The 26164-nt window shown below is 50.0% G+C and overlaps 2 protein-coding genes across 2 annotated transcripts in view; both read left to right on the forward strand.

Annotated features, from left to right (window-relative positions):
• Positions 1–13267: 13267 nt before the first annotated feature.
• On the forward strand, positions 13268–19541 carry ACTB (actin beta). Its single transcript, XM_081889307.1, has 6 exons — positions 13268–13416; positions 15896–16024; positions 16682–16921; positions 17413–17851; positions 18025–18206; positions 18657–19541. Exons 2-6 carry the CDS (start codon positions 15902–15904, stop codon positions 18798–18800), a joined length of 1128 nt encoding a protein of 375 aa, XP_081745433.1. The 5' UTR covers positions 13268–13416; positions 15896–15901; the 3' UTR covers positions 18801–19541.
• A 4093-nt stretch (positions 19542–23634) lies between these two features.
• Positions 23635–26164, forward strand: part of FBXL18 (F-box and leucine rich repeat protein 18) — a 36404-nt gene continuing 33874 nt past the window's right edge. Inside the window, exons 1-2 of the mRNA XM_081889157.1 lie at positions 23635–23772; positions 25620–25820. Coding sequence (XP_081745283.1) covers positions 23755–23772; positions 25620–25820 — 219 coding nt within the window. The 5' untranslated portion in view covers positions 23635–23754. The remainder of the gene's footprint in view (positions 23773–25619; positions 25821–26164) is intronic.

Here is a 26164-nt window from a genome sequence, read left to right on the forward strand (position 1 = left end):
CCCTGATTTCCCTAGTCATTTTCGCCAATTCGGCTTAGTCCATCGTCTTTATCAGCCATTCTTCTTTTGTAGGTAAATTGTCCTCCTTCCATCTTTGGGCAAGTAGCATCTGTTTAAAGAGAATAATCTCAAAGAGGTTTACAACAGTGAGCGCAAGATTGTTGTTGTGCAAGAGCACAGTGGCCCTTTGTACATAGCAAGAGTTGCACAGATTTCATCAAATAAATGATGAAGCTGGTTATCCGGGTGTTTGAGATAAGATACAGATAGGTGTTGCCAGAAGTGAGAGAGCGAGAGGCCCATGTGACTCAAGATGGACAGAATCACAAGTCTATAACTGAAGCCGTCGGAGGCACAAGGAGACCAAGAATAAAAAGCTCTATATTAAATCAGCAAATGCACTTCTGAAAACCTCAGAGGTTCCCCTGAACCTGCTCTTTGTGCATGGATCAGGCCATTTTGGCTCCAAGAGGATCAACACCTGAATAATTAGTTTGATGATGATGATGATAATTAATAATAATTTGCTATTATTTCTACCCTGCCCATCTGGCTGGGTTTCCCCAGCCACTCTGGGTGGCTTCCAACAAAAGATTAAAAATACATTAAAACATCAGTCATTAATAATAATAATAATAATAATAATAATAATAATTTATTTATACCCCACCCATCTGGCTGGGCCTCCCCAGCCACTCTGGGTGGCTTCCATAAAAACCAAAAATACAGTAAAACTTCCCTAAACAGGGCTGCCTTCAGATGTCTTCTAAATGTCATATAGTTGTTTATTTCCTTGACATCTGATGGGAGGGTGTTCCACAGGGCGGGCGCCACTACCGAGAAGGCCCTCTGTCTGGTTCCCTGTAACTTAGCTTCTCACAGTGAAGGAACCACCAGAAGGCCCTCGGAGCTGGACCTGAATGTCCAGGCAGAATGATGGAGGTGGAGACGCTCCTTCAGGGATACTGGGCCAAGGCCATTTAGGGCTTTAAAGGTCAACACCAACACTTTGAATTGTGTTCGGAAACGTACTGGGAGCCAATGTACCTCTTGCAGGACTGGTGTTATATGGTCTCTGCAGCTGCTCCCAGTCCCCAGTTTAGCTGCTGCATTCTTGATTAGTTGTAGTTTCTGAGTCACCTTCAAAGGTAGCCCCACATACAGCGCATTGCAGTAGTCCATGCGGGAGATAACCAGAGCATGCACCACTCTGGCGAGACAGTCCGCGAACAGGGAGGGTCTCATCCTGCATACCAGATGGAGCTGGTAAACAGCTGCCCTGGACACAGAACTGACCTGCGCCTCCATGGACAGCTGCGAGTCCAAAATGACTCCCAGGCTGCGCACCTGGTCCTTCGGGGGCACAGTTGCCCCATTCAGGACCAGGGAATCCTCCACACCTGCCCGCCTCCTGTCCCCCAGAAACAGTACTTCTGTCTTGTCAGGATTCAACCTCAATCTGTTAGCTGCCATCCATCCTCCAACTGCCTCCAGGCACTCACACAGGACCTTCACCGCCTTCACTGGTTTTGAGTCAGAGATGCAAAGAGGGTGGCTGGCTACCCCGAGGGCAGAGATATTACACCCTTAAATAATCTCTAAGTAAACTTTTTGGGGGAGACCGTTTGCCTTCAAGCCTGATTCAGAAGGAGCACTAAATCTGAAGAAAGGCTTATTTAGGACAGGCTTGTATTTAAGGATTCCCCACTGCAATGTAGAAGGAAACATGGAAATTTCTCTGCTACCCGCCCCCCTTGAACCCAGCATACAAGGAAAAAGGAACCGCAGGAGGGGCTGAAATCTCCTTCCCCTTCTTTTCCCCACCCCCCCTTTTTTTGCAGGCTAGTAACTTTCATGGCCTTATTTACAAGGGTGATTTAAGAGCTCCCGATGCGCTGGGTTTTCCCTGCATTGATTTGCACCTGCCTTGCCCAACCTGGTGCCCTCTAGGCCACGGGTTCCCAAAGTGGGTAGTACCCCCCCCCCGGTGGTGGATTGCCTAGGGGAGCACCAAGAGGCAAGAGGATGTCAAGGAGGAGAGCAGGAATTGGAAATGACTATCAGGCATTGAGAAGCTAGCCTCACGGGATCAGGTTCATGCATTCATTCTAATTAATCAAACGACAGAGTTTTAATTGGATTTGGAATGCATGCGCAATTAAGTGTTACTATTCTGAATTCTGTTGTGTCACTATCTTCCTTAGTGGGTCGTGCAAAACACTATTCTGGATCATGCATTTTAAAGGGTAGAGGGCACTGGGGATGAGTTTGTGGAATCGAAGAGCCCCCAAAAAGTTTGGGAACCACTGATCCAATCTATATATCCCAATAGTCCCAGCCGGCATGGACAGCAGTTAGGACTGATGGGAGTTGATTCCTACGATTCTTTTCCTTCTTGTCCGTTTATGCCGTTTCCTCTGCCCTCGGCCCGGCCAGGGAGCTGCTGACGGCAGCAATCTGCCCTCCGGTTGAAGCAGAACAAGGGAAGGGCTTTTGAGAGTCTTTCGTAAGGCGGCAGGGGTGGGGGTTATGTGAGGGGTTGAGGAAGTGCCATCAGGAATTGAGAGGCGCAACCTTCGCTATGCATCAGTTGGGGAACTGGCTGCGTGGAATGTACAAATGATGTACATTCCTATATGGGCTTGCCCACTCACAGGGTTTCGACTGAAGTTTTAACGCTGGGCAAAAGACTTTGGATAGAATATCCAGCTTAAAGAATGGGAAAGGTTGCGGAATGAAAGGATAAAATTTACAGCCTGTAATGCTTTGAAAGAGAATATGATGAAAATGATGTCTAGATGGTATATTACACCAGTGAAATTAGCTAAAATGTATAAGAACAAATAATAAATTTTGGAAATGTAAAGAAAAAGAAGGAACATATTATTATACGTGGTGGGAATGTAAGAAAGTAAAGAACTTCTGGGAAATGATATATAATGAGATGAAAAAGATCTTGAAATATACATTCTTTAAAAAACCAGAAGCACTTTTTACTTGGTATTATAGGCCAAGACATTAATAGGCAAGATGTTAAATTGTTCTTATAAGCAACAACAGCGGCAAGAGTATTGTTAGCCCAGAAATGGAAGCAAGAAGAAATTCCGACGAAAGAAGAATGGCAGACGAAATTAATGGACTAAGCAGAATTGGACAAAATGACAGGAAGGATTCAAAACCTGCGGGAACAGAGATTTACGGAAGATTGGAAGAAGTATATGAATTATTTGAAGAGCAACTGTAATCAACAAATTATGCTAGTAGGACTACAAGAAGTTTTGGAGAAATATTCAAAGTGTTACAAAGTAGGAAAAGATAGAGATATTGGTTATGAGTTTGAAATGTAACAGGGAAAATAAGAAATGCATACTAAGAGATTAGATTGGAAAATGTTCAGACAGGACTGGTGGAAGTAAAAAGAAATTGAAGAAGATGTAAAATTATGTTTAATTATTGTTGAAAATGGTATGTTAAAAAACATTTTCATATATGCTTTCGTAGATTTTCACGGGTACAGGAATGCAGGTTTTGGTGTCCTCGGGTGTCTTCCCGTGTAAAAGTTGGGGTGTCTATGCGACGTTTCGACGAGGTCTCACTCGTCATCTTCAGGCTGGTGCTTTCGGCTTCTTGTTACTGGAACAGAGCAGGATCTCAGTGTTTGAGTTCCTATAAATACTGTTGAGGGGGTGTGGTGTATAGCCTCCAATGTTCTGGGCAGAGAGGAAGTTCCCAGGCTAGTGTGCCTTTTCTTCTTTTGTTCCTTAATTACTTGAGGGATATCTTGAGTGATTTCTTGGGTGATATCCTGAGTACCACTTAGGTGGGTCATTAGGTGTGGATTAGTTGCTAAAGTCTTTGTGTCTTGACCTCTTGAACTTTGTGAAGAGTTTTTCTGAGAAGATGGCTGTACTGCACTTAGTTGTGCTCTGGCTTGGCTTCGTGTATAGGGGCGAGCTGTGGTTTTGTGGCCTGTGTCAGCCAGATCTGTGTAGGGATTGCAGGGGGGTGCAGCATCCGGAGGTGCCACCATGGTTTGGCTACTGGATGGTGTCTGTAATTTATCTGTGGAGAGGGTCTGGGTTTGGGTCTGGTGTGGTTGATTGGTGATGGCGTTCTGTGTGCCTCTGGATCTGGTGTCAGTTTTTGTGGGGAGGGCTAATTTCCAGATGTCTGGCAAGCGGGATGTGTCGTCACGCTTGTTCATGTTGTGAGGGTGTTTCTCTATCTCGATGGCTTCCATGATTATTCTCTTGTGGTGAACTTCCTCTCTGCCCAGAACATTGGAGGCTATACACCACACCCCCTCAACAGTATTTATAGGAACTCAAACACTGAGATCCTGCTCTGTTCCAGTAACAAGAAGCCGAAAGCACCAGCCTGAAGATGACGAGTGAGACCTCGTCGAAACGTCGCCTAGACACCCCAACTTTTACACGGGAAGACACCCGAGGACACCAAAACCTGCATATATATATATATATATACACACACACACATAAAATAGACTGAATTTTCAAGGGTTCGGCCAGGCAGTGGGGGAGGAAGGGGTGTGGGGTGTGGTCCACCCCGGGTGTCATCACTGAGGGCTGTGTGTGTGTCCCGTACACCACCTCGAAGCCCTTGGAGGAAAAGTCAGAATATGAATGGGATCAATCAATCAATCAGAAACTGATAAATAACAACGCACACCAACTCTGCACTGGAGTTTCTGGAAACCAACTATCAAACCTGCCAGGATTAAGGATGACTTCCACCCCAATAGAAATAGCGCTTATTTATAAAGCCGCCCTTATCTGATCGCGAAGGGACGCGCACTACTTTGGCTGTGATAATAGAGGCAGATGCATCATGGGTAAACAGTAGGACATGAAAGGTTAATGGTTAATGGAGCTGGCAACTAGTCCCATACAGTAACTGGTATTGTTTAATTTTTCTGCTGAGATCTTATCGTGGGGGGGGGGGGGTGAGGCATAAACTGAGCATCCCAAATAGTGCTAGAGGTCAGTCATGGCGCTTTGGTCAGCTCCCAGATCTTGATGTCTAGCCACAGAGGTTTATTTTATTCCCCAATTATCTTTTGGACTTTGGACAAATATCTTTCAGACCTTATTAAACTTAAGCTCCGGATTCAAGGGAGGTTTCGCCTTAGATTATTGGAGGGGGGGTGGGGATGCAAAAAATACGATTGCAATGAAAATGGCGCTGCGTTTATTTAATGCCTTCTGAGGTGCCCTAGGCAATTCGCAGAGATTCTCTTGAGTAATTCTTCCACCCTAAATGGTATTATTATTACCCCCCCCCACACACACTGTGGCAGGAATGGAAGGCCAAGCCCCCGCCCTGTGGCTTCGTGGCTCAGGTGAGATTCATACGGGGTATTGCCAGGCTAAGCCACCTTTCATCTCTGCAATCCTACGGTCTCACCAGAAATGCATGATGGGAGCCAAAAGGTAAGTTGGGGTACCTTGAGGTGCCACAATAAACAGTTCCTTTAAAAAAAAATATCATTTTTTTAACATATCATTTTCAACAATTATTAAACATACTTTTATATCTTATTCAATTTTTTTTTTACTTCCATCAATCACATCTGAAAATTTTCCAATCTTTTCCACTTAATTTACATTTCTTACTTTCACTATTACATTTAAATATCATAACTAACATCTCTCTTCTTTGCAATATTTCATATATTCCTCCTTACAAAACTTCTTGTAGTCCCACTAGCGTAATTTGCTGATTACAGTTGCTCTTCAAATAATTCTTATGTTTCTTCCAATCTTCTGTAAATATCGGGTCCCGCAGATTTCGAATGCTTCCAGTCATTTTGTCCAATTCTGCGTAGTCCATTAATTTTGCCTGCCATTCATCTTTCGTCGGTATTTCTTCTTGCTTCCATCTCTGGGCCAACAATTCTCTTGCCGCTGTTGTTGCGTATGAGCAATAAACAGTGCCTTTGTGGAGGGATGTTAAAAGGTTTTCCACAACCTGATTCCATCCAGCTTCCCTGCATGGTAATCCAAACATCTGTTCGCAGGAAGTAGCACCGAGCCGTGCCGTTTCGAAGGTGGCGAGAGCACTGTTTTCTTGGGACTTAAAAAATCCATGGGATTTCCTTCTCGAGAGCCGTGCACATGCAATATATTCCCAATGCTCTGCAAGAATCTGCCACAGGGGTGTGGAACATGTGGCCCTCCATATACCTTACTTATTTTTAAACTAATATTATTCACACCGCACCTTGCAGGATACAAGCTTATAAGAAACACATTATGCAACTTTTTTTCTTTTGCAAACTATGCCTGCCTTGGCTTATAAAGAACAATGAGGACCCTTAAGAACATAGGTAATACAGAATAATAATAATTTTTATTTATACCCCGCCCTCCCCAGCCAAGACCAGGCTCAGGGCGGCTAACAAGCAATAATAAGTTGAATGAATACAACTTAAAAACAAGATTAAAATACAACAATTAAAATACTGAAATATTAAAATGCAGCCTCATCACAGGAGGAGAAAGAAAAAAGAAAAAAGAAAGAGGGGGAGGGAATCAAATTGGCTCCATATCATTTCCAACAATCATTTAACATACATTCTTATCTTGTATCATATTTTAGACTTCCGTCAACTACCTCTGAAGATTTTTCCATTCTTTATCACTTAATCTGCATTTCTTAATTTCTCTATTACTTTTAATTGTCCTTAACTAATAATTCTCTTTGTAGTCTTCCTTGCAATATTTTGCATAATCCTCCTTACAAAACTTCTTGCAGCCCTACTAGTGTAATCTGTTTATTACAATTGCTTTCCAAATAGTTCAAATATTTACTCCAGTCCTCTAAGAATCTCTGGTCCCGGAGGTTTCGAATCCTTCCTGTCAGTTTGTCTAATTCTGCATAGCCCATTAATTTCATTTGCCACTCTTCTTTCGTCGGTAATTCTTCTTGTTTCCATTTTTCTCCCAATAATATTTTTGCTGCCATTGTTGCATATAAAAACAATCTACAATCCTGTCTATTAATATCCTCCCCTACAATGCCAAGTAAAAATGCTTCTGGTTTTTTTAAATAAATGTATATTTCAACATCTTTTTCATCTCATTATATATCATTTCCCGTAAGTTTTTTACTTTCTTACATTCCCACCACATGTGATAAAAAGTTCCTTCTTTTTCTTTACATTTCCAACATTTTATTACTTATTTTGTACATTTTAGCTAATTTCACTGGTGTGATGTACCATCTATGGAAGAAGTGCTTTCTTTCAACCGGCCACAAATCTTCCAGCATTCAGCTCCGTTACCCTTGCCATGGGGCAGCTGCTCAGAAGGAAAGGGGGGGCAAGGGGACCAGCCTTGCCCTCTCTCTCTGGGAATCCTTCCCATGGGACCATGGCCGGTGCATGACTCTTGAGGGGGCAGCATGTGTGTGTGTGGGGGGGCCCTGTTGTCACAGCCCATCTCCCATCAGGCTGTCTGCAATAAAATGTCAAAATCCCACATAACTGGACCCTGTGTGCTGTGTTGCTTACCTTGCTGCTAACCCCGGAGGAACAGAAAAAGGTGCTACAAGTAAGAATTAGGATCAGAGTTGTCCACAAGGGCCCTTCTCTCTCTCTGGCTGAAGTGCTGTTCTGTGGGCGCCATTCTTCCTTGCAAATCATCCATGACAAGTAATGCGCTGGCCGTTGAGAGGTGGTGTTGACAGCCGCTTTCCTCCTGCGTGCAAGGATTCCACCCTGGCTCGCTCCGCTGTTGTCGACGTTGCCACTTCTGGCAGAGCCACTGGTGCTGCCCAACTCCACTTCCGACAGGCCGCATGAGAGATGGAGTGGGTGGCGGCAGCAGGAATATCAGGCTTCTTGCTCAGAGCGAAGCCTCTCCCTCCCTCCCCTAATTAGCAGAATCCTTTATCATGACTTTCCAAACAAGGACACCTGAAAAACTGCTATTTATGCCTAGTTTACGCAGACAGCAGGTGCGCCTCTCCCTTGGGGCGGTTTCCTTGAAAACGGGGTGGAAGCATTCCTTCGAAACAGGTGTCATGGTGGGGGCCTCTTTCACCAAGGCAAGGCGACTGATGCTGGGTGTGTTCCTCCAAGATGGCAGAGGAACGAGGCCAGGGAAAGATATCACCAGAGTGCCATGAAGCAAGCCAGGGTTTCATTTGCTCTCAATTAGCCAGCTACCTGGGACGTGGGTGGCGCTGTGGGTTAAACCACAGAGCCTAGGACTTGCCCATCAGAAGGTTGGTGGTTCGAATCCCCGCAACGGGGTGAGCTCCTGTTGCTCGGTCCCTGCTCCTGCCAACCTAGCAGTTTGAAAGCACTTCAAAGTGCAAGTAGATAAATAGGTACCACTCCGGCAGGAAGGTAAACGGCGTTTCCGTGCGCTGCTCTGGTTCGCCAGAGGCGGCTCAGTCATGCCGGCCACATGACCCGGAAGCTGTACACCGGCTCCCTCGGCCAGTAAAGCAAGATGAGCGCCGCAACCCCAGAGTTGGCCACGACTGGACCTAATGGTCAGGGGTCCCTTTACCTTTAGCCAGCTACCTGGTTCCCTGTCCATAACATCATCATGGAAGGTTACAAGGAAGGAGATTCCGACTCAACATCAGGAAGACCTTTATGATGGTAAGAAGAGGTGTTAGACAGTGGGACGGTCTCCCTAGACGATGGACTCTCCTTCTTGGGAGATTTTTAAGCAGAGGTTAGATGACAGCCTGCCAGGGGTTCTCTACCTGAGATTCCTGCATGGGAAACCTGCTGCTGCTGATAATATTTAGAAGACTGTGCATGCACTTCCAAACTTCAGCGTGTTGTAAATTATAGCATAGACACTGAGGTAGGGGTCTTCCCTCCTGCGCTCCCCTCTCCTAGTTGACATCCATCACCAGGGCCTGCCCCCAGGTCTCAGGTTTGGGCCCTGAAATGGCAGGATCTGGGATGCTCCTGAACTGGCTCCGCTGGGGAGCAGGTGACGAGGCTGACAGGGAGTGGCCTGCTTTAAGGCTGCCTAGTGAGTTCTCCGCAAAGGTGAAATTCCTAGTCATGGTGCGTGATGGAGTAGAGAGTCAATCTCTTGACTGCTTTTCACCCCCTCATTCTAGGAGAACTTCCAGCAGCCTGCATCTCTCAAACGCAGTTCCTCTTGTTTCTGCAGAGCTCTCAGCGCTTGGGTTTGCGACGAGAGGGAGGGATGAGGTGTTGGGATCTACCTTGCAGAAAAGCATCCTGTGTAAAACTACCTGTCATTATTGCCTTGACAGGGAGATATCACCTAATGCTTGTTCTCAAATGAATGCTGCTGCTGTTTTGCGTAGTGCAGGGGGACCAGCCTCTGCCCGAAGGAGCCTACAATCTAAGATTCCACCCAGGGAAAGCAACAAGAAGGGACAGAGATACAGGTGAAAGTAAACAGCTGGCAGATACGCTGGCGGATTTACAGGTATTTTGGCTCAGGACTGAGCATACCTTGGTGCTGATTTGTTTAAATGCAAATTGCATCAGCTGATGGGTGGGGCGGGCTTGGTAAACATGGAGATGGGGGCGTAACCTTTCCCCTACCTGAGAAAGATCCTTCCTCTGAACCTGCTGTTTGCACTGGGAGGAAATCCCCCGCTGGTGCCTGATCCTGTTAATTATCTGAGCGGAGCTGATGCAATTTGCATTTAAACAAATGTGCAGGTTTGATGCAAAGATGCCTTGGAAAGTCAGGCCAAGTCTAATTTGGCCCCCAACTTCCCTAGGGGATGAGGATTAACAGGTTGTGCCAAAGACTTCCTGGAAACCGCCTGATCTGTAAGCATGCTTTTGCTTCTAGCACCCCAGGATTACAGGAAGTACTGAACTGCCCTGTTGAGAAAAGGGCATCAGAATTCAGCAATGAGATCTAGCGACTCCCTGTGAAGGAAGGCTGCAGCATTTGGGATATCCCCCCTCCTTGTGTCATAACACTGGAACTTGTAGGCCTCCAATGGAGTTGCATGTTGGACGGACACAAGGAAGTATTTATTCACAGTGTAAACAATGCAATTCACTTCCAGAAGAGGTAGCGATGCTCAGGTTGGATGACTTTGAAAGGGGATTGGTCCCTTACCTTTCCTGCCCCGACCTGGCCATTGTGATCCACGCGACGGTCACCTCCAGGCTTGATTACTGTAATTTGCTCTACGCGGGGCTGCCCTTGAAGCTGTCCCAGGAACTCCAGCGGGTGCAAAATGCTGCAGTGAGGTTCCTTACGGGGTTCCTGCCATGGGAGCATATTCACCCAGTGCTTTTCCAGCTGCACTGGCACACGGTGGAGTACAGGATCAGGTGCTGATTTTGACCTTTAAAGCCCTATACTGCCTAGGACCCTCGTACCTATGGGACTGCCTCACCCAGTATGCCCCACGGAGAGCCTCAAGGTCCATAAATAGCAACAACCTAGAGGTCCCGGGCCCTAAGGAAGTCAGATTAGCCTCAACCAGAGCCAGGGCCTTTTCAACACTGGCTCCGGCCTGGTGGAACGCTCTGCTTCATGAGACCAGGACCCTGCAGGATCTGATTTCTTTCTGCAGGGGCTGTAAGACAGAGTTGTTCCGCCTGGCCTTTGGCTTGGAATCAACTTGATTCCCTTCCCCTTTCCTTTCTCCTGCTGTGATGGAACTCCTATTTGGGGACTTCCCTGGCTTTTTTCTGGCCCACGCAGGACCAGTCTGGATAGTTGACCTTGGAGAAGATTCGATGTTTTCATCCCCAAAAAGTTTTTTGATTTGAGTTTGATTTGAGTTTCTACTGAAATGAGGCTGCACTTTAATGTTTTAAGTTGTATTTTAATCAATTGTTGTTATACTTGGTTTTAGCCACCCTGAGCCCGGTCTTGACTGAGGAGGGCGGGGTATAAATTTATTTATTTATTATTATTATTATTCCTCCATCATTTGAGGCAGGGGCTGGAAATCGCAGGAGGCGGGCAGGATCCTACTTGCAGGTTTCCCACAGGTGTCTGCAAACCCCCGACCATGAGCCTCAAATCCTATGCCAGCTGTGTTTGGCACATCTAAGCAACTCTGAATGGGAGAAGGGAAAACGTACTGGAAAATATTTTCAGAATTCATTCATTTTAGGCTTCGTAATGTATGTCCCCTAGCTGAATCTAGGAATCTAGGAAAGGCCCTGCCTAGGTCAACCCAAAGGACCATCTATCTCGAAGCTAGTTTCTCGAGTTGGGATGGGGTAGATTCAGTTCCTGTTTATAGCCAAATGCATCAAATCTACACATTCCCAAACAAGAACCAAGATACAGTCGCCCTTCGAGATTTCGGATTTCGCAATGCAAAATTGTGTATGTCCGGGGGGGGGGGGATGCACATGAAATATATCGTCGAAAGTAACATACCAAACCGCATTGTCTTACGGAAACCCGCTTGCAGAAATGTGGGCCTTCGTCAAAACTGCATGCAGAAATGTGTTTATTAGGTGCACAAGGTCTGACGAATCTTCACGAGGATGTTAAAAAAATGATAATACCCACATGCTGCTTGAAAAATGTGGAGAACTGAATTTTAAGATTGGAAAAACCAGAAACTGGGAGCAGTGAAACTGGCCCCCTACTCACGAGCAGCCTTTGGCCGCATGCCAGAGGTGGGCGGGACCAGCGTCAGAGCGAGGGATGGAGGAAACTTCCCTTTCTTTAGCCGGCCCATGCAAAAATGCCAGAGGCTCATGCCATGCACAGAGCCCTTCATGCAGGCCAGAGGGATCATAATATTATCAGAGTTCACATCCTGGGCAGGCCAGGGCAAAGGAGGGTTGTAACCACCTAAGAAAGGAGCCTGCTGGATAAGGCCAGTGGCTGGATCTCGTCCACATCCTGTTCTCACAGGGGCTGAAGGAGCCCACAGGCCATTATCGTAGCTGGTAGCCAATAGCATCACCCTCCCAGCCTCTTTCATTCCTACATCTTGTGGCAGCCAGTTCCGTAGGTTAACTTTATGCTGTGTGGATATTTGGGCAGGGGATCCAGGTGCCCTGTACAGTTCAAAGGAGTGTCTTTAAGGCGGCCCCTGCCTACAACCTAGCCGGTGTGTGTATGTGTGGTTTCCATTAAATTTAGCAGTTGCTTCTGCCCCAGCATGCATAGATACAGCACTTCTTGCACCGTCCTTAAAATGTGGACCCTGCTGTGGGTCCAGCGAGGTTCATGGCCTTCCTTGCGAAGTTTTGACCCATTGGCCTGATCTCTGAGTGGGCACCCGAGACGTTTGTGGGTCAGTTTGATGGATTTTTACTGGGAAGTCAATCCTATTCTGTGTGTATGGGAATATGTGAGAAGCAGGGTGGTGTACAGGTCAGAGAGCCAAACTAGGGCCTGGGAGAGACCCGAGTTCAAATCCCCCGGCTGGGTCCAGAAGCTGGTAGCAATGACAGGCATCACCTCTCAACCTAACCTACCTGGCCCCGTTGTTGTGGGGGTCAAATGAAGCTTAGGACCTTGGAAAGGCCAGGGTTGAAATGCTGCTCAGCCATAAAACTCACCGGGTGACCTTATTAGCTGCCTCTCCCGGCCTAGCCTACCTCACAGGGCTGTTGTGGGGATGGATTAGCAGGGGGAGATGAACCACGCCTGCCACCTCGAGCCCCTTGGGAGACAAAAACGTGGGATCTATTATGGCAACAAATACAAAGACTCCACGCCACGCAGGCTTTGCTCCCCAAGGAGGCGCACAGGGTCCCCGGTTCGGGTTCTGCAACCTCCCAGTGCCAAGCTGGGGTCCCCAATAACCCGCGCGTCCCTTTGGGGTGGGGGTCCGCTTCTCCGGAGGCCGGAGCTGGGGTGGCCGGCAGACCCGGCAAAGGGTGTGCACGCGCGCCGCTCGCTCTTTCCGAAGCCAGAGGCCTCCCCGTGCCGCCACCCCGTTGCAGCGAAGCCTTTTGCAAGACCCGCTGCGCCAAAGGGCGCGCTTGCAGAGGGAGGCTCGGCGGTGCAATGCTGCGGGGGAGCCCCTTCGCCAGGGAAGCAGGCGTGCAAGCGGCCCGTGCAGAAGCCGCGCATCTCTGCCCCCTCCCCGGCTTGCATTCCCCCCCCCCCTTCTCCTTTTCGCTTTGCAAGAGAGAGAGAGAGAGAGAATTGCTGCAATGTGCACCGAGGAGCCTCGTGAGTGAGTGAGGGCGGCGCAGCCAATCCGAGGCGCCCGCTCCGAAAGTTGCCTTTTATGGCGAGAGCGCCGCCGCGCTGCCCGTATAAAACCCGGCGACGCGGCGCCGGCCGGGCAGCCGTTAAGCGCTCTTTCTGCCGTGCGGATCTCTCTTGCGCGCTGGGTGTGGGTGCTCCGCCGCCGCCAAGCTCCCTTTTTTGCCGCCCCCGCCGCTCCTTTTGAAAAGGCCATCTGCCCCCCTGTTCTCCAGCAAGCGGCCTTGCCACTAGCAAAAAGGTAAGCGCCTCTGGTTGATTTTATTTTATTGCATTTGCAAAAAATTGAAATCTAAAGAAGCAAGGGGGTGGGGTGGGGTGGGATCTTGGCGTTTGCAAAGAGTAAGTGAACGTGCACGGGTGAAAACGCTTCGTGGTGCGCTTCGGGGGGCTTTGGCACCCGGTTGCGTAAAGTTGCGCGTTGTTGGGGGCTCGCGCGCGCCGGGTTTGGGTTGCTTTTCTTGGGAAGGAAGACCTTTTTTGGGGGGGGGTCTGGGTTCTCGGAGATGGAGGCTCGCTCTGTAAAAGGGGAGCCGGGTTTGCATCTCTAGGAGTTGCAAAGGGCTTGGATTAATCGCATGTGCGTCAGCCTTCCGCGGAGAAGCCGCGAGGGTCTCTTTGCACGGAGTTTGGGTTGGGTGGGTGTGGGGGGGGGTTTGGAAGCTTCCTGGTAGGATCGCGCGCCCCTTTTCCCCAGCCCTTTGCGCGGGGGCCTTTGGACTCGGCGTTCCGGGCTGCGCAATGGGCTGCGCGCCTAAGCCGCGGCGCGCCCGGGATTTACAACTCCGGAGTAAAGCGCTGGGGGGGGGGGTGCCGAGAAACGGGAGGTCTTTCGCCCAGCTTTTGTTAACGAAGGAGAGAGACGGATCTCCTCTCCCCGGAGCTGAAAAGAAGGCAGCTGGGCTTGCGCGGGGTTTTCCCCTGTTCGTGGGAACGCGTTGACGCGAGTCTCGCCTTGCGCCAGCCAACGGCCCGGCCCGGGGAGAGCCGGTCGCAGCTTGGCGACTCTTCCTAGGCATTCCCGGGCCTGGTAGGCTCCGTTTCCGGGCTGGTGGTCGGTTATTCGTGGGGCCTTTTTCTCCCCCGCCCCCCCAAAAAAGTGGGATTTATTGCAAAATGGAAAGATGGTGGGCTTGACTTGCATGGGTAAGATTGGCCATGCTGGCAGGCAGTTGGCTTTAAGGGAGGGGGGTTGTTGGAGTGCTGTTCCCCCACCCTTTCTCCTGAGCCGCCCCCCCAAGAGGGGAGGTGGGGGCAGCACCCAAACGTGCCAGGGTGTGCCTCCAGAAGGAGGGGGGGTTGTTTCCGGTGGGGGGAGCCGGCATGTCTATTGTATTGGTGGAGCACATGGGGGGGGAGGGAGGTGCCTTTTGGGGAGGGGAAGCCGATCAATCATTCACGGAGGGGCTGCCCCACCCATGTGGGTGATGGGCACTCTTTTGTCTCCTTGGAGCAGCTCTAGATCCTTCGGTGGGGGAAGGAGGAGCAGGAAGCCTTGTCTGTGTGTTACTTTGGGGGGTCACTGGCTGCCCTAGAGGGCTCTCCCCCCCCAGTAAAGAACATTTACTTCTTTGCTCAAGTACCAAAAAGTCCCCTCTCCCTTCTTTCAGCTCTTTGGCCTTTTTCTTTTAAGCTTCCTGGCGCAGAGTGGCATGGCGCTAGTCCTCATTGAGAACCTTCCATTGTGTTTTATCTTTATAATAAGACTTCAGCGGCCGGCCGCTCTGGAGAGGGGTGGGGTCCTGCTACGGCCAAGTGGGGAAGTAGAACAGGGCACGCAGCTCCTGGATGGAAATTCCCCATTTTTTAAAGCACTGCTGAATTATTTGCGGCTTACTCCGAAACAAGCGGGAGTTGAGGAGCTGCTGCTTTTTTTGCGGGTGGGGAAGCAGAATTTGCTCTTGGAGTTAATGCCCGGGAGAGTCGCCCTTCCCTCCCAGCCCAGCAGCAGAAATAGCATCTTAATCTTCGGCCGGGGACAAAGGGCCCTGGTCATGCCTGCCTCCCCTTGCAGGAAGGCGAGGCAGACGGTGCCCCGCTTCCCTTAAAAATCACGGGGAGGAATATTCTTGCTCCTTCCTCGCTTTTTAGCCGCATCTTGGCTTGCGAGACTAGCAGGACGAACAGGTTGGCGAGCCTCTGTTCTGAGCTGGGTGCGGACGCCAGGGCCCTTGCGCTTTTTGAAAAATAACCTATAGGGTGTGTAACTTGCCCTAGTTTCAGGGCAAGACCGTTAAGGGTCTTATCTTGCCTGAAAGGGGTGTTGAGATGAGCTGCCTGCGCCACTCCTGGGAGTGGCCCTCAGACATATGCTCCTCTCTGGAGAGGGTGGGGGGAGGCGTGGCCTCCCTCCCCATCCAGCCCTCCGAAATCTGGCTGCACAGCTCGCCTTTCTCTAAACCATTGCCTTTTATGGTAATAATGCGAGACGGGGAGCAGAGGACTTCCTTTGTCCCAAATCTGCACAGAGGAGGCGGGGCCCCCTGGCGGCGGCGGGTGGCAAGCGCCGCACGATGACAAAACAGGAAGCTGGGGAGGAAGTAGGGGTGGGCGGGGGCCTGCCTGCGCCATTAAATCCCCAGAAGGAGAAGTGGGTGGGGTGGTTGCGCTTAGCAGCGGCAGGTGGCGCCGAGTGCGAAACCAGCACCCTGCGGAAGAGACGGTGCTCTGATCCAGTTGCCTGATTGCCAACTCTTCCTTTTTGTTTCCTCCTTTTAAAGATCGCCATGGATGATGATATCGCTGCCCTCGTGGTTGACAACGGCTCCGGAATGTGCAAAGCCGGTTTTGCCGGGGACGACGCCCCTCGCGCAGTGTTCCCCTCCATCGTTGGTCGCCCCAGACACCAGGTATGTCGCTTGCCGGGGCCTCCTAGGCTCAAAAGTGAGTTTAAACGCATTGCAGGTCTCTTAACAAAGTATAGATCTCTAAATTGGATGCTGCTGCCAACTTGTGCCTGACACTGATAGTTTTAAGTGCCCTTTCACTACCAACACCAGGTCCACTTCGATCCAAGTCATCTGCTAATTTCTCTCCCCCCCCCCCCAGCCTTGCAGCTGGAGGTACAAGGAGGGGTTGAACCCAGGGGCCAAGTGTGTACAAAAGCAAACCAGGGCCCTTCCTCACAATGAGCTCTGCCCCCTTTTGAAAAAGCTTGGAATAAATTAGTAGCCTTGAAATAAATTTCAGCAGTGGACGGCTCCCTCTAGATAGCACTTTTAGCTGGGAGTTTTTCTCCTCTGTGCCAGCAAGTGAAATTTAAAAGTCCCTTCCTCGCTTGGGGCTTTCCAAAGCCTTTATACAGAAAAGAGGCAGTGATGAAGGGGCTGCCCCAGGTGTGGAAATGGCACCCCACCCTGGGCTCCTTCACAATCGAGTCTCCTTGAGCACCAGGAACTTGAAAGACAAGCCACGCCTGGCTGCTTTTTGTGCCCGGTGCTGGGCTTCTGCTAAAGGCTGGCTCTGGTGCCTGCTTGTGTTCTGATGCCTCTTGTCTCTCCTCCCAGGGTGTGATGGTTGGCATGGGCCAGAAGGACAGCTATGTTGGTGACGAGGCACAGAGTAAAAGAGGCATTCTGACCCTGAAGTACCCCATTGAACACGGCATTGTCACCAACTGGGATGACATGGAGAAGATCTGGCACCACACCTTCTACAACGAGCTGAGAGTCGCCCCAGAAGAGCATCCTGTGTTGCTGACAGAAGCTCCCCTGAACCCCAAAGCCAACAGAGAAAAGATGACGCAGGTACGTGCCGGCAGAGCCCCGCTTCCGCACACCTTTCTTCCCCCTCCCCTGCCAACGTGCAAGAAGGCTACCTGTCAACATTCCCATTTTCTTTTTGCTCATCTTTCTCCTCTTTTGCCCATCTCTGCAGGGGTTTCCTTTCCGGGTCTGAATTTCTCTTGCTGGATCTTGAAAGGTTTTTATCTCTCCTGAATTGGCTTTTCTTTTCTCCTCCCGACTTGCTCGCACCACTTAAAAGCCGCTGCTCTTTTCCACTAACCCTTTTGACTTTGTTTTTGAGTGACTTCTGTAACATTTCCTGTGTTGTGAAATCGGGGTGGCGCGGGCAGAGTTTGCCACTATGCAAGCTGGTTGCATCAATTGTGTGGGGGCCCATGGCTGCCTAAGCATGGGCTGACCATCTGGGTGGTACAGGCTGTGACCTGTTGAGCATGAGTTTTGGGTGCCCCTGGGGCTTCCAGGTTTTGACAGTCTCCCCTGTGCTCTTCCAGATCATGTTCGAGACTTTCAACACCCCAGCCATGTACGTAGCCATCCAGGCCGTGCTGTCCCTGTACGCCTCCGGCCGCACGACAGGCATCGTGATGGACTCTGGCGACGGCGTCACCCACACTGTGCCCATCTATGAAGGCTACGCCCTGCCCCACGCCATCCTCCGTCTGGACCTGGCGGGCCGCGACTTGACCGACTACCTCATGAAGATCTTGACCGAGAGAGGCTACAGCTTCACCACCACGGCCGAGAGGGAAATCGTGCGCGACATCAAAGAGAAGCTCTGCTACGTTGCGCTGGACTTCGAGCAGGAGATGGCGACCGCAGCGTCCAGTTCCTCCCTGGAGAAGAGCTATGAGCTGCCTGACGGCCAAGTGATCACCATCGGCAACGAGAGGTTCAGATGCCCAGAAGCCCTCTTCCAGCCCTCTTTCCTGGGTAATTTTTTTTTGCAAAGCTGTTCCCTCAAAACATAGCCTCCAAGAGTGGTAGCTGTAGTCTAGCAGAATGTGGAGGCTGTGGGTAAAATCAAGGTTTCGGTTGTGTGGTCGGGGAACTTTGTCCTGGGTCCGAGGCATTAAAAGCTTTTTTTTTTTTTTACCTTCCGGCAGGTATGGAATCCTGCGGCATCCACGAAACCACCTTCAACTCCATCATGAAGTGCGACGTGGACATCCGTAAAGACCTGTATGCCAACACCGTCCTGTCTGGCGGCACCACCATGTACCCAGGCATCGCTGACAGAATGCAGAAGGAGATCACAGCCCTGGCACCCAGCACAATGAAAATCAAGGTGAGCTTTCTGTTTTCAGCGGACACTCTCTTCAGCCAGTGGAGCCACAGGAGACTCGGCGTTGCTTTTAAGCAGGTCCTTCTGTAGCTAACTCTGCTGCCTGGAGGACTCTGGTTTAAAAGTGTCCTTTGCAGCCACTGAAAGATTGCGTTTGGCCCATCTCCTTGTCGTGAAGCTGTGTGCATAAATCACATCCTTGGCATTTGGGGCCTGCGAAGGAATCCTACCAACTCTACAAAGAGCTGCCATGATCTCTGGCAGGGGTTGGGAGGAGTGGCCAGTGGTTGGGAGTTTTAGTTCAGCAACTGCAAGGTATAGTCATTGTTAGATTTTGTGAATGGGCAACACCTGAGCACTCAGCTGAGCTTCTGTAGCCTTTTTCATGGCTGAAACCTTTTCACTCCCTGCCTGTGGAGTCTTAACAAGTTCTGCAACGCTTTCTCCCAACAGATCATTGCTCCACCAGAGCGCAAATACTCTGTCTGGATTGGCGGTTCCATCCTTGCCTCCCTGTCGACCTTCCAGCAGATGTGGATCAGCAAGCAGGAGTACGACGAATCTGGGCCCTCCATCGTCCACCGCAAATGCTTCTAAAACAGGACTTAGTTACCATGATAACAATTACCCCCCCTTTTTTTGACAAAAAACCCCATTACTGCGCGTTTAAAAAAAGTGAGAGTTGAGATTGGCATGGCTTTCTTTGTTTTGGCGCTTGACTCAGGATATAAAACTGGAACGATGAAAAGTTGACGGCAACAGTCTTTTAGAAAAATAATAATTGTGTTGGAGCGAACATCCCCCCCCAAAGTTCTGCAATGCATCTGAGGACTTTGATTGTACATTTGTGTTCTTCCTCTTCCTTCCTTTTTTTTTTTTTTAAATAGTCATTCCAAATATTGTACCATGCATTGAGAGGAAGTTAAACCGGCCTCTGCGGAGGCAGCAGCCCACTTTTTGAAGGAGCAGGAGTGCTTTCTGGTGTTGCAGGAAAGTATTGCTTGTACTTGGAAACCTCCCCCCTCCCAAATGTAATCCAACAAGTGTCTTTTCTGTATCTTGCGCCTTAAAACGAAAAAAACACTTGGTCCTCTTCCAATTTTTGTTTACTTTTGGCCATGCAAAAAACCAATAATGAAATAGAAACGGGCTGTGTAGGTTTATCTTCTTCCCAATCTCTAGATGTGAAGGTTTACAGTGTACCCCCCTTCCCCCTCCCAGAGCTGGGGGAGCCCTTACCCAAATTTGGTGCCAGTATGTATACGGGGATAACGGTGGGGGTGAAAACTGTACACTGACTTTAAAATAAACAGTTCCAATAAAGATGCACATGATAGACTTTTGCCTCTTCGTGTCAAGTCTCTGGTCGGCGCAGCCTGGGTTTGGTTGGGGCAAAGAAGAGGGTCATACAAACAGAACTGCAGAGGTGGAAGGAACCCCAGGGGAAGGTGGGGGGAGTTTGTCCCCAGGGCTGGTTCTGATACCGGCAAGATCAATTGCCAATCTGGGAAGTGTTGCCAAACCAAGCTGCTAGTCTAGTTGGAGTAATGCATGGTCCAAGTCAGCCACAGGCTTCCATACATGAACTTCCTTCCCTTGCCGAGGTACAAAGCGGTCTGACTACAACTTGGAACAAGCATGAAACTAGTACAAGAATGGGGAACCTGGGGCCATCCCAATTCCTATCAGCCGTAGCCTGTAGGATCTGTGGTTGGGGATGAGCAGCCTGGCACCATTTGGAAAGACCTGGCCTTGTGCCTCAAAAGCGCTCCTGGGGTGCAAGTTCTGCCTGCTTACAGGCCTGGGCTTTGAACCACTGCTGCAGAAACAACTCGTGAAGCCTAAGGGCTGAGCAGACTTGGAGGCAGCCTTCTTGCCCTAAGCTTCAAGCAAAAGCTCTTGGCATAGTTTCATTCATGCAGGCAGACTATGGTGCTGAATACTAATAACGTGCAGGGGCAGGATTAACTGGACAATGCCTGCCCTTTTTCCTTTGGACTTCATTTTCTGTATGGGCTTGAGGGCAGGTATATAAAGTATATGAACATGGTTCCACTTCAGGGTGAGTTCTGCCTTTTGATCTACTAAGATCTGCTTCTAGGTGCATTCAAGGACAATTGGGGTGGCAATTCAAAGCAGCCAGAAGCCTTGGGAGCATGACCCAGGCACTTTGCTCTGGTTTGTGCTGAAGTAGTCCTCTTGGTACTGGAGGTTCTACTGAGCTGAGGGGCTGGGATGATGCACAGGATGGTAGAAACCAAAGAAAAGTAGCTTCTTCAGTTTGGCACCTTGAGTATTTAGAAGCATTTCTAATTAGAAAAAGCCATTCAGCTCTCAGATGGCAGCCTGCAACCCCTGATACTGTACTGAGTTAGAACTGGTGAAAATAAGTCTAGAACTGACCAAAGCTCTTAATATTACTGTCTCCTTATGCAGAACCTTTTTAGTTGCAAACACAAGCAAATATGTATTAATCCCCTAGCCAGAGATTCCTCTTCTGAGACTTTTGGATTCCATCTGCTTGCCCAAGTTGGCCTTGCAACAGGAACGGGGGTCTGCAACCCTATCCAGTTTGGTCAGAAGGAGAATTTGCTGGTTCCTTCAGATGTTGGTCGTATGTGTGGCCACTTAAAAGGGACCCCTGATGATTTGGGTTGCGGTGCTCATCTCGCCTTATTGGCCAAGGGAGCTTCCGGGTCATGTGGCCAGCATGACTAAGCTGCTTCTGACGAACCAGAGCAGCGTATGGAAATGCCATTTACCTGTACCTATTTATCTACTTGCACTTTGACGTGCTTTCAAACTGCTAGGTTGGCAGGAGCTGGGACTGAGCAACGGGAGCTCACCCCGTCGAATGGCCAAACTTCTGATCGGCAAGCCCAAGGCTCTGTGGTTTAACCCACAGCTCCACCTGTGTCCCTTAGTCCTTCCCTTAAAGATATGTCATTTTGAGATGCAGCTGAGCAACCTTAGGGAAGCTTGGCAAACAGTGCCAGCCTGGCAATATGCAATGCCTGGAATCCAGGGTGAACTGCTTCTAACGGGAGTTGAAGAAATTAATGGACAGCCATTGATCCGATTCCTTTCTAGCTGTCTTGAAGGAGGCTTTCCCACTTTACGTGCACCTTTTGCTGGAATCCTGTTCCTCCTTCCTTAGAGACGTGGGGCTGTTTTCAGTCAAGGTGTTTTGAATAGCAGGTGCTATTTAAAAGGGATCCAGTGGATTCATAGAGGAGAGGAGGTCCGTTGATGGTTACTAGTGAGGATGGCGCTCTAGAGATCTCCAGGATCAGAAGCAGTGGATCTCTGGGCAAGGTACCTGATACAGTAATGGGTTTTGCAGATAGGCTCCTGTGAGCGATGGGGTGCTGGAAGAGGAGACGGACCTTTGTTCTAGCAGGGCTGATCGTGTGTTCCTGAAAACTTCCAGTAGCGTTTACCTGAATGAATTGAACCGAGGAAATGGGGTGTGTGTCTTTCTCACTAGCAGTTCTGCGAAAAGGAATTACAGTACAGATGGTTCTTTAAAGCGAGCAGAGTGTTTCTCCCTTAATGTAACGCTAGAACTGATGGGCACCCAAAGAAGATGGATATTAGAAGGTTCAGGGCAGAGAAAAGAAAGTCATTTTTTGCCTAGAGCAGAGTTAAAACTTTGGAACTCCCTCCCTCAGGAGACAGGGATGGCCACCAACTTAGAATCAGAATCGTACCACTGGAAGCGACTCCCAGGATCCTGTAGTCCAATGCAGGGATTTCAACTAAAGCATCCATGACAAATGACTGTCTAGCATCTGCTTAAAAACCTCCAAAGAAGGAGAGGCCACAATTTCCTGGGGGAGTCTTCCTGATGTTTAGTCAGAATCTCCTTTCTTGTAACTTGAAGCCATGGGTTCAGGTCGTACCCTCCAGAGCAGGAGAAGGCAAGCTTGCTCCCTCTACCATGTGGCTTCCATGTGAAGATGGCTATTGTAGCTCCCCGAGTCTGCTTTTCTCCAGACTAAACACGCTCAACTCCACTGTTCCTCCTAAGGCTTGGCTTCCAGACCCTTGATCAACCTGGATGGCTTTAAGAGAGGTTTAGACAAAATCATGGAGGAGAGGGCTACGATGCCTATGTCTACCGTCAAAGGCCGATATGCCTCTGAATACAGACAGCTCAGTTGATTAGCGCATGGTGCCGTTAACTCCAAAGTTGCGGGTTCGATTCCTATATGGGAGAGCTGCCTATTCCTGCATTGCAAGGGTTTGGACTACATGATCCTGAGGGTCCCTTCAAACTCTAGGATCCTATGACCATATAAGCCTAGAGGAGGGATGCACTTGGCCGCCACACTACAGTTCCCATCCCTCTGGGAGAGGCATGAAGCACAGCCCTAGCCATGTCTGCTCAGAAGAAGTCAACCCTGCTGAATTGGGATTTCAGCCTCTGCTGTCCTTAATAATCCATATTTGCTGCAAGGAATTTAAGAGCCCTGCTGGAACAAGTGAAAGGTGTGCAATGCAGTGGCCAACCAGAGCCCACAAGTACAATTGCACTCTTGCTGTTGCCCCACAGCAGCTGGTGTTTGGAGGCCCACAGTCTCTCATCTGGAGGTAGCAAACACAGCCATCATGACTTGCAGCCTTCCCAAAGAATCTGCCAAGTCCTCCTTTTAAAGCCATTGAGGTCCGGCACAGGCTCTTTCTTTCCTTGGGAGTTTTTAAGCAGAGGACAGGTGGCCGTCTGCCAGGGGATTCCTAGGTCAGTAGAGGTGGAAGGGCTCTCGAGGGTCATCTAGTCCGACCCCCTGCAATGCAGGAATCTCAGCTAAAACGTCCAGGACAGATGGCCCTCCAAGCTCTGCTTAAAAACCTCCCAGGAAGGAGAGGGAATCCATTCCGCTGTCAATCAGCTGCAATTCTTGAGCTGCAATTCCCGCATTGCAGAGGGTTGGGCTAGATGACCCCGCGGGGTCCCTCCCGACTCTGCAGTTAGGAAGCTGCTTTATACCAAGTCAGGCCTACCTCGCAGGGTTGTTGTGAGGACAAACAGGGGGAGAGGGAGGAGAGCTATGGACGCCGCCTCGGGAGGAAGGTGGGACAGGTATGCCCTCAGTCACTATGCAAATAAAAGCAGGCCTGTTTTGGATAGCAGCCTAAAAGCAAGAAATCTGAGGGCCTGCCAATGCCACTCCCAAGATGGCGTCCGGGACACGATGGTACACACACGAAAAGACAGGGAGGCGGAGAGAGAGAGAAATAGACGGAGACATAACGAGGAACACAGAGGCAGAAACTCTATTCCCGCGCCAGCGCCGGACGGAGGCGGAGAAGCTGGAGAAGAGACGGCTCTGAGGGGGGGGGGGCGGACCTTCTCAAGATGGCGCCTCCGCTTTCTTCCGCCTCTCCCCAAATGGCGCCTCTGAGGCGGCCGGGGAGCGGAAGTGAGGTCAGGAGCGCGCCGGAAGCTGCTCCGTCCTCGTCTCCGCCGGCTGGGAGGCTGCGCGTGAGGAAGGGCCGGCGGCCGGGGCGGCAGAGGCGGAGGCGCTTTCGGAGCCGAGGCCCGCCGACCATGGCCTCCCCGGGAGAGGTAACCCCGCGGAACGAGGCGCGGCAGCAGCAGCCAGGCCTGGGTGTCCATGGCAACCCCGGCTCCCCCGCCCCTCGCGTGTCCATGGCAACCGCTCCCAGCAGCTCCTCCCGGGGGCGAACGTCTGAAGCGGGCCGGTCGCGTGTCAGGGGCGGAAGCGGCCCAGTCAGTGCTGCCTGCTGCTTGGCAGGGAGGGAAGGGGAGGGTTCGGCTCCTCGGCGCTTGCTAACCGCCCCCCCCAAGCCGGAGAGGCTGCACTTATTTATGTATTTCATCTATTTCATAAAAATCCAGAAAGCATGGCAGGTTCCCAAAGGGGAAGCGTCTATATGCGGGTGGTTGACCTTTATTAGCACGTTTGCAGCTCTCCACGGCGTCCGATGTGGTGCCAGGCTGGGCTGATCCCCCGCCCCGAGGTGCCTGCTCGTCACTGCTGGCTTTTCCCTGCCTTGCTGCCTTTCGGGTCTGATTAGTATCACTTATTAGCATTTCCATGAATTAAAGTGAGAGCAGGTAGGACAGAGGTTTCAGCCTCTTGAATCTCAAAGTGCAGGGCAGCAGCTGCTATAAGGTAAGGCTGCAGAGTTCATACCCCCCGCCCAAGACAATTGCATGGGCCTTAACCTGGTGTCGAAAGTTGGGGGCAGCTGGGCCTGAGCACCTCTGTTTCGCTCTGACAGGCAGCTACTTTCCAGCACGAGTGGGTGATCTCCAGATGTTATTGGGACTCCCATCAGCCCCAGCTGCGCATGGGAGGGGTGGGAGAGTTGCAATTCAGCAATATCTTGGGGGGGGGGTCCCCCACAAATGTTCCCCTACCCCTGTTCCAAGGCTGAGGCTTCTGCAGCTCTGCTTCCTGAGGCAATTCTAATGGTCATTCAAAATGGGGCCTCTTCTATGCAGAGCAGCTGCACCACCCTCTGGGTTAAGGTGCCCCCCCTCCCCGGTCTCTCCCAGCATTGTAACTTGAGATCTTGGAACTAAGAGGTGCAGCCTGCACACCCATCCATCATCCCCTGCTCAAATTTGTGGTAGTTGACCAATTCCCACCTCTCTCTCCCCCCACCACTTATATTTCATTCTACTTTCTCTTCATCCACAGCTGTGGTCTTGCCCTAACTTCCTTCCTCACCCCTCTACTTCAATTTTGAGCCTTTCCCCCTCTTCCCCAGCTTCTGGTCTCCATCCATCTCCTTCCTATGGCGCCTTTCCTTCTATCCACCCTCCACACAGCAGACCCTCACCACTTTTAGTTCATAGCCCACCATTCTCTCACAGACCAGTTTTTCAGTGCCTTGAGTCAGGTGTGGTTTTGCACCCGGGAGGAACTGGAGGACACAATCCCCAAGGGCCCTAATTCAGGCCTGGTTCAAGCATCCCTATGTGTCATTTGGCATCTCGAGGCCTGCTGGCTCACAGTGGGCCTGTGATCTTCACTCCCTTGGGAACTGTTGTATTCCATTCACATGTACAAGATGTTAACTTGACGACCTTTCATTCATATTTATCCACTCAACCGTAAGTCACCAAATATTGCAGCAGAGAAAACTTAAAAGATAACGTTCACACATTGTAGTCATCAGGTGATAAACATGCATGTGTGAACAAGTTTCCAGCATTTCCAAGTTGCTTCCTGTATTGCTCTTTTCTCGATTTTGTTCTTTACTCTCTTCCTCTCTCCAAAATCCCCGCTTTTCTTTGTTAACCGGCTTGCAGGTTTCTTCACCGGAAAACCCGTCATTCCATATGCTCTCCTTCAGACACATTCTCTTCCCCAACGGTCCCCAAAGGAATCTCATTTCTGTGTCCTGAGCTCTTTTGCTTTCTCTCTGTCTCTCTCTCTTCAGGAAGTGACGAGCGATGAGAGTGGAGAGGAGAGCAATGCTATGAACTTGATGGAGTTCTCGGATGAGATCCTTTTGCACATCCTGAGGTACACTCCGGTTTCAGACCTTGTCCTGAATGTCCGAAGAGTCTGCCGGAAGCTTTCTATTCTTAGTCTCGACAAAAGCCTTACCCACGCTGTGACCCTGCATAAGGACTATCAGGTGAGGAAGAGCCTTGAGGGAATCACAGGATGTGGATAGAGCTGGGAGGGATACTTCTTCTCAAGGATACTGGGTTTCAGTTAAGGGATTGTACATCAGGGTGGAGAAGGTGATTAGTATTTTAAGTGAAAAGGCCCCATGGAGAAGGTGCTTCCTGGGTTTAGTGTAAGAAAATGCTTTCACTTGTCTTTATTCTGGCCTCAAACAGGGTACGGGGTTTGCTATATGGCTCTCTCTAGCAGAGAGAGTGAGGGAACAGGCTCAGTCTGAGTCTGACACTTTTCAGGACTGTCCTTAACTTCACCATCAGTCTCTCTCCCAACCTTTCTTTCCCTCTGGCTGTT

The sequence above is a fragment of the Podarcis melisellensis genome (genome assembly GCF_964234715.1).
Source record: "Podarcis melisellensis genome assembly, chromosome: 14".
In the NCBI taxonomy this organism is placed as follows: Eukaryota; Metazoa; Chordata; class Lepidosauria; order Squamata; family Lacertidae; genus Podarcis; species Podarcis melisellensis.

What these genes read in the sequence shown, in the direction of transcription:
- ACTB (XM_081889307.1), top strand. Translation starts at nt 15,902, where the DNA reads ATGGATGATGATATCGCTGCCCTCGTGGTTGACAACGGCTCCGGAATG. An exon ending in TTGGTCGCCCCAGACACCAG is followed by an intron (nt 16,025 to 16,681) that starts GTATGTCGCTTG and finishes CTCTCCTCCCAG; the next exon opens with GGTGTGATGGTTGGCATGGG. An exon ending in ACAGAGAAAAGATGACGCAG is followed by an intron (nt 16,922 to 17,412) that starts GTACGTGCCGGC and finishes GTGCTCTTCCAG; the next exon opens with ATCATGTTCGAGACTTTCAA.